The 15,054-nt window shown below is 46.3% G+C and overlaps 1 protein-coding gene across 2 annotated transcripts in view; it reads right to left on the bottom strand.

Annotated features, from left to right (window-relative positions):
• The window catches only part of LOC118386926 (polypeptide N-acetylgalactosaminyltransferase 14-like), a 130,644-nt gene that overhangs the window by 22,034 nt on the left and 93,556 nt on the right, over nt 1-15,054 (bottom strand). For both annotated transcript variants that reach the window (XM_035774933.2, XM_052523656.1), the window contains 3 exons: nt 9,353-9,474; nt 4,347-4,434; nt 2,683-2,767 (listed from right to left, as the gene is read on the bottom strand). In XM_035774933.2, the coding sequence (XP_035630826.2) occupies nt 2,683-2,767; nt 4,347-4,434; nt 9,353-9,474 (295 nt within the window). The remainder of the gene's footprint in view (nt 1-2,682; nt 2,768-4,346; nt 4,435-9,352; nt 9,475-15,054) is intronic.

The following is a 15,054-nucleotide window of genomic DNA, read 5'->3' on the forward strand; positions in this document are numbered from 1 at the left end:
TACTATTTCTGATAGTAAACACAATCATTCATGATTTATTGATTCAGTCTACTAAACAAGTATATCAGCATAAAGTCAGAAACAGCTTTATGAGAAAGCCAAATGAGAAAGCTCACACAATACAACAGACAACGTGATGCTTCTTCGTTTTGCAGCGAGAGACATCCTTTGTTGTATATTTCGCCTGCTGCAACATAAATATCTGCCAGACTGAATGAGTGTTGTCGTAACAACCGAACAGAGCATTACAGGAGGAAATCATCATCGTTGGACAATGTTGTAAAACCCTGAGGCACATCACCAAATCCTTCTTAGTTATTGCTGTCTGCCATTAACTACTGATGCTGCCTCCATTTTCAGATCCCACTTTGTTCAGCCGGTCCATAAATAGACTCCCCCCATGATGATGGGACTGAATGACTGGATGTGTAGGCAGCTATAGGACAGTGGCAGGTTAGTAAGATGGTGGATAGTGACACATTTGTGACTCAAAATGCTCTGTGAAGTGTAGTTTGCAGTGTTCTTTAAGTGAAGTGTATTATTGAGTGGATACAATGAAGTGTGAATGGTAATGCATCGTAGTGAATCTGTTTCCTCTGCCCTTAACTCGCGAACGCTGCACGCGCACACACACCACACACATGCCAGCACGTAAATGCACCAGTGGAGGCTGCTGAGGGGAGAATGGCTCATAATAATGGCCGGAACGGAGCAAATGGAATGGCATTAAACACCTGGAATCCATGTGTTTGACGTATTGGATACCATTCCACCAATACTGCTCCAGTCATTACTACGAGCCCATTCTCCTGTGAAATGCACACGCACACGCACACACACACGCACACGCACACGCACACACACACATACACGCACACACACACGTACACGCACATGTACACGCACACATACACGCACACATACACGCACACGCACACACGCACACGCACACGCACACACACACACACACACACACGCACACACACGCACACACGCACACACACGCACACACGCACACACGCACACACACACACACACACACACACACACACACACACACACACACACACACACACACACACACACACACACACACACACACACACACACACACACACACACACACACACACACACACACACACACACACACACACACACACACACACACACTGGCTCTGATGCTGTCTCAGTTTCAGTCCCACCACTCCATGGTAAGTAGGCTGCTACAGTGTCTGTGAGTGTGTTTGTGTGCATGTGCGTGTGCGAGTGCGCGTGTCCTTAACCAAGTCTCTATCTGGTTGTCTATTTGTGCCAGTGTGAGGAGCAGACTCCATGTGACGCTGCAACAGTCTGTGGCACATGGGCCACACTGTGAGCCTGATGTGGGATCAGTTCCTACCAGGGCTGGGTCTGTGCCTGGGCTATTAGGGGATCTCATTACTCTAACACCCCCACTGACAGCTCAGGGGTTTGGGGTCGGCGTGGAGGGATGTAGGGTAGTGGACCATATACACTCATCAGGAGAAGAGGGGAGAGGAGAAAAACAGGAGATGAGAAGAGAGGAAGGGATGAAGGAAATGAATTACACACAGAGAGATGAGTAAAGAAGTATGAATAGGAAACTAGACGAGGTGGGGAAAAGAATAGAAGACAGAAAGGCAGAAAGGAGAAGAAGAGAGGTGCGAAAGGAAGAAGAGACGGAGAGATTAGGAGTTTCCTCTTCAAGAAGTGTGAAGAGGAAACGATGGGAGGGGAGGAAAAGGAACAAAACAGAAAGAAGCGAGGAGAGGAGGAGGGGAGATGAGAGAGGCCCTCCAGATTGCCCTGAGCAGGGCCGAGGGAGCCAAGTGGAGAGGCTCACTGTCTAACTCATTTCTCAAGTGGAGGGAAGATGTTAGCCCACAGCCCAGCATCTCTGTGACACTGTCCCCAGCCCTGACATACTGCATGGTGTGTCAGACTGGCAGGAGCCAAGGTTCTCAAGCCCCGCACAGCATGGTGAATGTTCATCATGGAAACACACATTAGCATTTATGCAGAGTGACAACAGTATCAAGTCTTTCATTAGAAAAGATGCTCCTTCCTGTACCTGGACTATAATTATGACAGAAAATGAACAGAGATAGAGACAGAGAGTGAAAGAAAGAGAGATGTGTGGGAGAGATCAATCAATCATTCTAGCCGAGCATTAAAATAATCTGCCCCCGATTCAGAGCCTGGGGCCAGGAGAATTAAAGAGGATCACATCTCTTTGGACGAAATAATGCAAAGGTGCTTTAATCGGCTGTGGTCCGGTCTCCTCTCTGAACTCCTTTGGGCTGCGCTCTCATTAATCGTGCTGCTGCTATCTCTGCAGCGATCAATGGCTTAACTGCCTCTTTCAGATGCTGCTTTCTAGTCTGCCTCTCCCTCTCTCTCCCCTGATGGACTGTTTAGATCACAGTGCAGTGAAAGACCTCAGGGAGAGAATTAATTCCCCTGCTGCTCCATCAGACGAAAAAGAAAAAGCATGGCTGCATGCTGCCGGTCACTGGACTTGAGGACGGAGGGATGGATGGCCAGGCAGGCAAGCAGGGCACCCCCTCGTCCCCTACTTCCCTGCTCCATCGCTCCATCCCTCTCCTCTCATCTGCAGCCAAACCATCCCCTAATATCCGTCTTTATGCCTCCTTTCACTTACTTAATGGGTTCGGTGGGGTCAGCTCTCCTGGCTTTCTGTTCAGCAGACAACTGCTCCCACTTGAAATGTAGACTCCAGTCGAAGCCTGCGGCAGAGCGAGAGAGAGATAATCACAACATGACCTGGGAATGAGGGAGGGTGAAGGAGAGAGGGAGGGAGAGAGAGAGAGAGAGAGAGAGAGAGAGAGAGAGAGAGAGAGAGAGAGAGAGAGAGAGAGAGAGAGAGAGAGAGAGAGAGAGAGAGAGGGTAAGTCAGGGGAGGGTCAGGAGGAGAGCATTGCAAGTCTGAATGAAGATTTAGAAGAAGGAGAGATTTGGAAAGAGTGGGGAAGAACAATAGTTGAGAAAAGAAAGGGAGACGGGTCAGGAGAGATCAGTGCAGGTCAGAGAGAAGGGAACCAAACGATTAATAACAAAAGGATAATGGGAAGACAGTGGTGAGGAGGAGGGTGGACTGTTAAGGCGGGGTTTATAAACGCTGCAGCAGCCTCACATCCACAGAAGCCCCCTTCTTTCATCACATGCTTTATTAATCTCTGACAGAACACTGTCAATAATTACAGCCACCATTCCTGCTAACGTCTCCTATTTAATTACTCAAATGATTAATTATGGATGATTATGGCTCATGGGCTAATGACTGATCTGGCCTGACCCTTTGGAATGACCTTTACACAAGAGCTTTTTAAAAGCCCATCCCATCCCGTCTTGTCCTGAGACAGATGCAGTGCCCTTCATGTCTCCAAATATATGCATGAGAAGACCAATGCATATTTGCTCAATTGATAATGTATGTGTAGATGTGTCTGCACGTGTGTGTGAGTATAGATGTGTGTATGTGTGTGCGTCTACGAATGCATACGAATGCATGCGTGCCCATGTGTGTTTCTGTGCGCGTCTCAGTATGAGTGTGTGTGTGTGTGTGTGTGTGTGTGTGTGTGTGTGTGTGTGTGTGTGTGTGTGTGTGTGTGTGTGTGTGTGTGTGTGTGTGTGTGTGTGTGTGTGTGTGTGTGTGTGTGTGTGTGTGTGTGTGCAGGGGAGAGAGAGAGAGGGTCTGATTTGGCAGGCAGACCCAGGAGTGTTAGCGCAGCAGTCTGCAGGCAGGCAGGGCCGGGTCTCAGTGGATCGATGTGGCTCGATTGACACCACAACTTTTTCATGTTATGACAGATGGCTCCTTCAATAATTAAAATATCCAATCTGAGGCCTAGGAGTATCAGCCCCATTAATTGTCGTATCCAGTTCTCTGGGAACACTGATAGGAGTTGTTCATCTGGCTGTGTGTGTGTGTGTGTGTGTGTGTGTGTGTGTGTGTGTGTGTGTGTGTGTGTGTGTGTGTGTGTGTGTGTGTGTGTGTGTGTGTGTGTGTGTGTGTGTGTGTGTGTGTGTGTGTGTGTGTGTGTGTGTGTGTGTGTGTGTGTATATGTGCATAGCCTCAACTAGCCAGTTAATGGAGACCTGGTAGCCTGGGGGAGGGAAAGTGAAAGGAGAGAGGGATGGGGTCAGGAGTGAGGGAGGAAAAGATGGATGAGTCATTGGAGAGAGGGAGGCACTAGACAGGGGTGGAAAGAGGGCTGGAGATGAAGAGATGGATAGAGAGAGGGAGGGACATAGATGTGGAGAGAGCGATGAAAACGGGGAGGTCAAGCCCTTATAGCTCTATACCTCCACGGAGGTCAGAGGAGGCTGCTACGTAAGCGAATGTATCCATGTTAATGATGTCGATCACTGGGCTCACCACACAGGTGGGGTCCTGGGGAGGCAAGAGAGAGACTGGAGTCAGAGACCATGTTCAAAACATACAGTAACAATGGGACATACGGTAATAATGGGATTTGATTCAGTATTCATTATTTACAGTTCAGCAGCTGAAGTTAATGAGGAAGGTGTGGGTGTAATGAGGGGCATTGATGTGCTGCAGGGCACTGATTAAACATGCATTATGTTCATACAGTAGGTCACACAGAAGGTTGGATGATGTTTCAGTCAATGCTCTGGAGCTAATTTACAAGTCGCTTGAGGACAAGGAAATACCATGGTAGAATGCCTCCCTTTAGGAAATGTGATACATTGTGCTGCGTTTCTTGATGAACTGCCCTTAGAATTACTTGACAGATGTGACAGTCTCTCAGGCTCATTGTCTTTCACCCTTGGCTGCCCAGCTAATCTAAGGTACTGTACATCGATCAGTGTCTTTGATCAGATCAGACAGAGTGAAGAGGAGGTTAACGGGTGGTGTGTGAAAGTCATGTCTCTAAATATTCTTCACACACACCCATGCAAACAAACACTCTCACACACCAGTCAGCATTCACACACACACACACAAACTAGTTAGCGCTGACAGGCAGACACAAGCCCAGTCACAGTCAAAGCCCACAACAGAATCACCTTCTGCTGCTGACACAGTCACACACACACACAAACATAGTGACAGGCAGCATCCAGGGCGGTCTGACTGCATCATCTGACATTTGATTTGCCTCCTCAGCTTCAGCTCATGTCTCACACATGCTCATCTGCTCTACTTCAAAAATATTTGTTTTCTCCCATCTCTCTATACCCCCCCTCTCTCTCTCTGCTATGGTGTTCAGTCAAGGTGATTTGCCTTGACCGGCAACCATACTTCCCAAGAATGCCGTGGTATGTTTCCCGGGACACAAGAATACATAGTCATCAAATCCCTTTCAACCAATTGCGTAAAAATCCTTCTCTTCTCCGACATTATGCTGCTCTATGAGGAATGGTCTATTACAGCAGTGTGGTGTGTCATGAATACTATACATCTGTCTTTGTGCCTACATTGACACAAATCAATAAGTAATACATTTTTAAATAAATATGTATATATGAGGACAGTGATGGATGACTCCCTCAGAACAAAATCAATCCTGCTTCTTTTTATATTTGGACTGTTTGTAGACAAGAGCTTCCTGTATTAACACATACTGTATATTTTATAACTTCCTGTGATATGCCTCGCAGTGCCAAATCCAAAATAATGTTGGCAATTTTTTGAGATTTTAAGGCCAGACATCGGCAACTGCACCAGGGCATTAAGATTCAGACAGCACTTTGAAGTCAGACATGCATTAAGGTTAGCATATAATTGAATATAACATGTAAGCCCGCCAGCATTAGTCATAGGCTTCTTTCAATGTTTAGAAAGCAGCATGTCCGTATAAGAGCTTTTAAGGCGAGAGAGAGTCAACCGTCAATCCTCTGTCTTAGCCTGGGGGAGATGGGGAGATGGAGGGATGAGACAGAGACAGAGAGGGAAGAGTGCTGTTGGTGCAAATGGAGGGAGTACTGCACTTATTCCAGATTAGGGGCAATCAGCGGAACAGCAGAAGGTGTTTACCCCAGTCACACCACTCTACCGTCAGCCGCACTAAGAGTGGGGTTGGTGCTGGTCACTGAGACTGACAGTTCACAATACACAATGCTCCACTTCAACACAAACTAGGAGGGAGTTTATCATTCATTTCTGGAGATATAGAAATATGCCAAAAAAGCATGTGTTGGAGAGCAGGGTGAGGGTTTTCTTCCTTCAGGTAAGTGTGTAGCGTATACTGTCAAAAGGAGAAATACACATTGGAGATCATTGGAGGGTGGCAGTTAGTGTCTCAAGATCCCAAGAAACTTCATTTTGTTCAGGGAGAATGATGTCAAAAGTCTATAGCTGAATGGGGTGGATATTCTTTCTATTCTGGGTTATCCATCAGAAGGTATAGAGTATGCCTAGGATGTGTCACGGCCTGTACTGTTATTGGAGATGTAGTGTCACTGCCTGTACTGTAGATGCAGGATGTGTCACTGCCTGTACTGTTATTGTAGATGCAGTGTCACTGCCTGTACTGTTACTGTAGATGTGGTGTTACTGCCTGTACTGGTACTGTAGATGTAGTGTCACTGCCTGTACTGTTACTGTAGATGTAGTGTCACTGCCTGTACTGTTACTGTAGATGTAGTGTCACTGCCTGTACTGTTACTGTAGATGTAGGATGTGTCACTGCCTGTACTGCTACTGTAGATGTAGGCTGTGTCACTGCCTGTACTGTTACTGTAGATGTAGTGTCACTGCCTGTACTGTTACTGTAGATGTAGTGTCACTGCCTGTACTGTTACTGTAGATGTAGTGTTACTGCCTGTACTGTTACTGTAGATGTAGTGTCACTGCCTGTACTGTTATTGTAGATGTAGGATGTGTCACTGCCTGTACTGTTACTGTAGATGTAGAATGTGTCACTGACTGTACTGTTACTGTAGATGTAGGATGTGTCACTGCCTGTACTGTTACTGTAGATGTAGGATGTGTCACTGCCTGTACTGTTACTGTAGATGTAGGATGCGTCACTGCCTGTATTGTTACTGTAGGTGTAGGATGTGTCACTGCCCGTACTGTTACTGTAGATGTAGGATGTGTCTCTGCCTATACTGTTACTGTAGATGTATTGTCACTGCCTGTACTGTTACTGTAGATGTAGTGTCACTGCCTGTACTGTTACTGTAGATGTAGTGTCACTGTCTGTACTGTTACTGTAGATGTAGTGTCACTGCCTGTACTGTTACTGTAGATGTAGTGTCACTGTCTGTACTGTTACTGTAGATGTAGTGTCACTGTCTGTACTGTTACTGTAGATGTAGTGTCACTGCCTGTACTGTTACTGTAGATGTATTGTCACTGCCTGTACTGTTACTGTAGATGTAGTGTCACTGCCTGTACTGTTACTGTAGATGTAGTGTCACTGTCTGTACTGTTACTGCAGATGTAGTGTCACTGCCTGTACTGTTACTGTAGATGTAGTGTCACTGCCTGTACTGTTATTGTAGATGTAGTGTCACTGCCGGTACTGTTACTGCAGATGTAGTGTCACTGCCTGTACTGTTATTGTAGATGTAGTGTCACTGCCGGTACTGTTACTGTAGATGTAGTGTCACTGCCTGTACTGTTACTGTAGATGTAGTGTCACTGCCTGTACTGTTACTGTAGATGTAGTGTCACTGCCGGTACTGTTACTGTAGATGTAGTGTTACTGCCTGTACTGTTACTGTAGATGTAGTGTCACTGCCTGTACTGTTATTGTAGATGTAGGATGTGTCACTGCCTGTACTGTTACTGTAGATGTAGAATGTGTCACTGACTGTACTGTTACTGTAGATGTAGGATGTGTCACTGCCTGTACTGTTACTGTAGATGTAGGATGCGTCACTGCCTGTATTGTTACTGTAGGTGTAGGATGTGTCACTGCCCGTACTGTTACTGTAGATGTAGGATGTGTCTCTGCCTGTACTGTTACTGTAGATGTATTGTCACTGCCTGTACTGTTACTGTAGATGTAGTGTCACTGCCTGTACTGTTACTGTAGATGTAGTGTCACTGTCTGTACTGTTACTGTAGATGTAGTGTCACTGCCTGTACTGTTACTGTAGATGTATTGTCACTGCCTGTACTGTTACTGTAGATGTAGTGTCACTGCTTGTACTGTTACTGTAGATGTAGGATGTGTCACTGACTGTACGGTTACTGTAGATGTAGGATATGTCACTGCCCGTACTGTTACTGTAGATGTAGGATGTGTCACTGCCTGTACTGTTACTGTAGATGTAGTGTCACTGCCTGTACTGTTACTGTAGATGTAGGATGCGTCACTGCCTGTATCGTTACTGTAGATGTAGGATGTGTCACTGCCCGTACTGTTACTGTAGATGTAGGATGTGTCTATGCCTGTACTGTTACTGTAGATGTAGGATGTGTCACTGCCCGTACTGTTACTGTAGATGTAGGATGTGTCTATGCCTGTACTGTTACTGTAGATGTAGGATGTGTCTCTGCCTGTACTGTTACTGTAGATGTATTGTCACTGCCTGTACTGTTACTGTAGATGTAGTGTCACTGCCTGTATTGTTACTGTAGATATAGCATCACTGCCTGTACTGTTACTGTAGATGTAGTGTTACTGCCTGTACTGTTACTGTAGATATAGTATCACTGCCTGTATTGTTACGGTAGATATAGTATCACTTCCTGTATTGTTACTGTAGATATAGCATCACTGCCTGTACTGTTACTGTAGATGTAGTGTTACTGCCTGTACTGTTACTGTAGATGTAGTGTTACTGCCTGTACTGTTACTGTAGATGTAGTGTCACTGCCGGTACTGTTACTATAGATGTAGTGTCACTGCCTGTACTGTTACTGTAGATGTAGTGTCACTGCCGGTACTGTTACTGTAGATGTAGTGTTACTGCCTGTACTGTTACTGTAGATGTAGTGTCACTGCCTGTACTGTTACTGTAGATGTAGGATGTGTCACTGCCTGTACTGTTACTGTAGATGTAGGATGTGTCTCTGCCTGTACTGTTACTGTAGATGTAGTGTCACTGACTGTACTGTTACTGTAGATGTAGTGTCACTGCCTGTACTGTTACTGTAGATGTAGGATGTGTCACTGCCGGTACTGTTACTGTAGATGTAGTGTTACTGCCTGTACTGTTACTGTAGATGTAGTGTCACTGCCTGTACTGTTACTGTAGATGTAGGATGTGTCTCTGCCTGTACTGTTACTGTAGATGTAGGATGTGTCTCTGCCTGTACTGTTACTGTAGATGTAGTGTCACTGCCTGTACTGTTACTGTAGATGTAGGATGTATCACTGCCTGAAATGTACCTCTTTGATCCTCTGGAGCAGCGGAGGCAGCCAGTCTTTGTTGACCTCACAGTGACTGTCCAGGAAGGTCAGGACCCCGGCTTTTGCCGCGTCCGCCCCACGAACCCTGGAACGGATCAGACCTGTCAAAGAGGGGAAAAGAAAGGGAGATTCTTATCTCTAACCACTGCTGTGTGTGTCTACCTACCTGTGTCTGTCTGTGTCTAAACCCAACCACCGTGTCTAAACCCAACCACCGTGTCTAAACCCAACCACCGTGTCTAAACCCAACCACCGTGTCTAAACCCAACCACCGTGTCTAAACGCAACCACCGTGTCTAAACCCAACCACCGTGTCTAAACCCAACCACCGTGTCTAAACTCAACCACCGTGTCTAAACCTAACCACCGTGTCTAAACCCAACCACCGTGTCTAAACTCAACCACCGTGTCTAAACTCAACCACCGTGTCTAAACTCAACCACCGTGTCTAAACTCAACCACCGTGTCTAAACTCAACCACCGTGTCTAAACCCAACCACCGTGTCTAAACTCAACCACCGTGTCTAAACTCAACCACCGTGTCTAAACTCAACCACCGTGTCTAAACCCAACCACCGTGTCTAAACCCAACCACTGTGTCTAAACCCAACCACCGTGTCTAAACTCAACCACCGTGTCTAAATCCAACCACCGTGTCTAAACCCAACCACCGTGTCTAAACCCAACCACCGTGTCTAAACTCAACCACTGTGTCTAAATCCAACCACCGTGTCTAAACCCAACCACGGTGTCTAAACCCAACCACCGTGTCTAAACCCAACCACCGTGTCTAAATCCAACCACCGTGTCTAAATCCAACGACCGTGTCTAAACTCAACCACCGTGTCTAAACTCAACCACCGTGTCTAAACCCAACCACCGTGTCTAAATCCAACCACCGTGTCTAAACTCAACCACCGTGTCTAAATCCAACGACCGTGTCTAAACCCAACCACCATGTCTAAACTCAACCACCGTGTCTAAACCCAACCACCGTGTCTAAATCCAACGACCGTGTCTAAACTCAACCACCGTGTCTAAATCCAACGACCGTGTCTAAACCCAACCACCGTGTCTAAACTCAACCACCGTGTCTAAACCCAACCACCGTGTCTAAATCCAACGACCGTGTCTAAACTCAACCACCGTGTCTAAACTCAACCACCGTGTCTAAATCCAACGACCGTGTCTAAACCCAACCACCGTGTCTAAACCCAACCACCGTGTCTAAATCCAACCACCGTGTCTAAATCCAACGACCGTGTCTAAACTCAACCACCGTGTCTAAACTCAACCACCGTGTCTAAACCCAACCACCGTGTCTAAATCCAACGACCGTGTCTAAACTCAACCACTGTGTCTAAACCCAACCACCGTGTCTAAACCCAACCACCGTGTCTAAATCCAACCACCGTGTCTAAACCCAACCACCGTGTCTAAACCCAACCACCGTGTCTAAACCTAACCACCGTGTCTAAACCCAACCACCGTGTCTAAACCCAACCACCGTGTCTAAACCCAACCACTGTGTCTAAACCCAACCACCGTGTCTAAACCTAACCACCGTGTCTAAACCCAACCACCGTGTCTAAACTCAACCACTGTCAAATATGATGTTGTAAGTGTTTCTTCTCAGATACTCTGAACACAGTGAAGTCCCTGTATTGTCCATTTCATGCGTAGAGACAAGGGAGGTTTTAAAAAAGCCATTTGTGTCTGTTTATGGTGCAGCGAAGCAATTACAGCCCTTAGAGATGAGGGCCTAAATGGGGACATCACACTGTTAAGAAGTCTCAATGATCAGACATTCTGTCTGGTCTAAAGAGCGAAATCAATAGTCCCTGACATAGGACGGAGTGTCATTGTATGAAATTGCAGGACTCCCCTGTAAGTTCCGCACTACGCCGGGACTCCAGCCAATTAAAAAACCCATTTCATCCTCAATAACACTTTATTTTCTGGATGGCTGAGCTCACCTCCCCTCAACAGTTGCTAGAGGAAGCCTGACTCTGTACAGAACAGAGCTCGTGTTAAAAGAGGGTTGCTGCGGTAGATGCCTTTACAGACCAGAGTGAGAGAGAGAAAGCAAGAGGGAGAGAGAAAGCAAGAGGGAGAGAGAAAGCAAGAGGGAGAGAGAAAGAGAGGGAAAGAAAGAGAGAGAGAGAGAGAGAGAGAGAGAGAGAGAGAGAGAGAGAGAAATCAGAGAGAGAGAGAGAGAGAGAATAAATCATTTGTGTGTGTGTGTGTGTGTGTGTGTGTGTGTGCGTGCGTGCGTGCGTGCGTGCGTGCGTGCGTGCGTGCGTGCGTGTGTGCGTGTGCATAGTGATTACATTCACTAATAAAGGCTGATAGAGGTTGACATTGCATAACAGCTTCTGCTGTTTGTAGCATTAAAGACTGTTAACTACACCCAGGCCCCCTACACACAAACACGCTCATCAACACTGTAGTGGAACACTGAGGGTGGCTAATGAAACCTCCAGCTCCAGGAATAAAAAGAGGACTGCATAACAACAGCCTAGTGACACCATTTATTTTTGAGAAAACCCCTGAATTGGTTTAAAGATACAATCTAATTGGTGTTGTAATGACTTTTTTTACTTGATTAGGTATTATCGGAAAAACATTTCTTATTGTTGTGGGTGGAATCTTGGAAGTTGTCGTCTTGAGATTGAAGGTCTCTGCTTTTCATTAGTACAGCTGGAATCTAATTACCCATAATGCCTCACACTCCTGTCTCACCACAACAACATACACAAGAACAACTATTTCAAACAGCACTTGTTGGCTACAGATTTCAAATCATCATCCCATTCCATTAACATGTGCTCCCTCATCAACATCACATTTAAGTAATTTAGTAGACACTCTGATCCAGAGTGACTTGCAGGCGCAATTAGGGTTAAGTGCTTAGCTCAAGGGTATATCAACTAGTCGGCCCAGGGATTTGAACAAGCAATCTTTCAGGTACTGGGCCAACACTCTTAACCACTAGGCTACCTGCCACCCATGTTCATAACTGACCCGTAAAAGTAAATATCAATCCCAGGGTCCGAATGAAAAATGATAGCAAGCAATGGCAGACCTGTGATTGCAGGGCTCTAAAAAACCTCACAGCTGCACATGTAAATGGCCCAGAGGACTATCCGTCATTACAACGACCAACCTACTGAGCAATCATAGTGTGGCAGAGGCCCCGTCCAAATGGGTTCCATTAAACTGTAACGCTGTTGTATATAAACACCATCACCCACTCCATACCTAGCCCCTTCAGCCCCCCTCCTCATCGCCACACTCTTTAGTCCTCCCCCCAAACCCCCTTAATATAATATATGCCATTGAGCAAATGCTTTCATCCAAAATGCACTCTGTCATACGTGCGTACATTTTTTTATGTATGGGTAGTGCCGGGAAACGAACACACGATGCTGGCATTGCAAGAGCCATGTTCTTACGGCTGAGCTACAGAGGTCCACCCCTCTGTTTCTCCCCACACCCACTCACTGTTTGATGATGTTCCTGCCACCCTGCCAGATCAATGGCGTTTTCTGATGAGCCAGGTCCATATTTCCAAACAGAGAATCACTGAAAAGCTTCACCTAAACTCAGCAAAAAAAGAAACGTCCTCTCACTGTCAACTACATTTATTTTCAGCAAACTTAATTAACATGTGTAAATCTTTGTATTAACATAACAAGATTCAACTGAGACATAAACTGAACAGGTTCCACAGACATGTGACTAACAGAAATTGAATAATGTGTCCCAAAAGTAACAGTCAGTATCTGGTGTGGCCACCAGCTGCATTAAGTACTGCTGTGCATCTCCTCCTCATGGACTGTACCAGATTAACCAGTTCTTGCTGTGAGATGTTACCCCACTCTTCCACCAAGGCACCTGCAAGTTCCCGGACATTTCTGGGGGGAATGGCCCTAGCCCTCACCCTCCGATCCAACAGGTCCCAGATCTGCTCAATGGGATTGAGATCCGGGCTCTTCGTTGGCCATGACAGAACACTGACATTCCTATCTTGCAGGAAATCACACACAGAACGAGCAGTATGGCTGGTGGCATTGTCATGCTGTAGGGTCATGTCAGGATGAGCCTGCAGGAAGGGTACCACATGATGGAGGAGGATGTCTTCCCTGTAACGCACAGCTTTGAGATTGCCTGCAATGACAAGAAGCTCAGTCCGATGATGTTGTGACACACCGCCCCAGACCATGATGGACCCTCCACCTCCAAATCGATCCTGCTCCAGAGTACAGGCCTCGGTGTAGCGCTCATTCCTTCGACGATAAATGCGAATCCGACCATCACCCCTGGTGAGACAAAACTGCGACTCGTCAGTGAAGAGCACTTTTTGCCAGTCCTGTCTGGTCCAGCGACGGTGGGTTTGTGTCCATAGGCGACGTTGTTGCCGGTGATGTCTGGTGAGGACCTGCCTTACAACAGGCCTACAAGCCCCCAGTCCATCCTCTCTCAGCCTATTGCGGACAGTCTGAGCACTGATGGAGGGATTGTGCGTTCCTGGTGTAACTCGGGCAGTTGTTGTTGCCATCCTGCACTTGTCCCGCAGGTGTGATGTTCGGATGTACCAATCCTGTGCAGATGTTGTTACACATGGTCTGCCACTGCGAGGACAATCAGCTGTCCATCCTGTCTCCCTGTATCGCTGTCTTAGGTGTCACACAGTACGGACATTGCAATTTATTGCCCTGGCCACATCTGCAGTCCTCATGCCTCCTTGCAGCATGCCTAAGGCAGCTTTCATTTGGTGTTTTTCAGGGTCCGTAGAAAAGCCTCTTTAGTGTCCTAAGTTTTCATAACTGTGACCTTAATTGCCTACCGTCTGTAAACTGTTAGTGTCTTAACGACCGTTCCACAGGTGCATGTTCATTAATTGTTTATGGTTCATTGAACAAGCATAGGAAACAGTCTTTAAACCCTTTACAATGAAGATCTGTGAGGTTTTTTGGATTTTTACAAATTATCTTTGAAAGACAGGGTCTTGAAACAGAGACGTTTCTATTTAGACTGTTTATTAATGGATTTCTTCACACCAAGGGTCCTAATCACTGTTCTAAAAGAGGTTTTACGTTCTAATCCATGCTCTGTCACATCACCCCCCCCCCCTTATCTGTCACAGGCTGAGAACAAGTCAAGAAGGTACACTGGGTTTTAGGTTTGTTTGCAAGAGGAGGTTTCATGCATTTCAGTCACTGAGTACAATGACAACAGTCTATTGCGCCAGTCTACCATGAAATACTTTAGCACACTGAAGGCTTCAACAATGACCAAAACAGCCCCATATCTTCCTGTATTATACAGTAACTGAGGTGGATGCTGTCAGATAGTATCCATACCCCTTGGTGTTACTAGGTGAAGCTGCTTTTGGAGATTTTGGGATGTCAGATTGTCAGCCTGTGAGGTGAGATGGGGTTCATATCCATTAGCCCTCCACTGAACCCACCTATCAGGGGTATTTCAAACGCCTTTGAACGCTGAGGCACCTCTATCCACGCACAGCAATCTGCATCTCGTTACTGTCTGATTCCACCTCTCAGCTTTTCAACTTTATATTTCACAGACTGCATAATGTGCTGAATCTGATGACTCTCTGCCTTAACAGACAGAAAGGGTGGCGGGCTTTTAACTAGCAAGCCGCACATGCTGCTTTT

This window comes from Oncorhynchus keta, chromosome 8, assembly GCF_023373465.1.
Source record: "Oncorhynchus keta strain PuntledgeMale-10-30-2019 chromosome 8, Oket_V2, whole genome shotgun sequence".
NCBI classification, from domain to species: domain Eukaryota; kingdom Metazoa; phylum Chordata; class Actinopteri; order Salmoniformes; family Salmonidae; genus Oncorhynchus; species Oncorhynchus keta.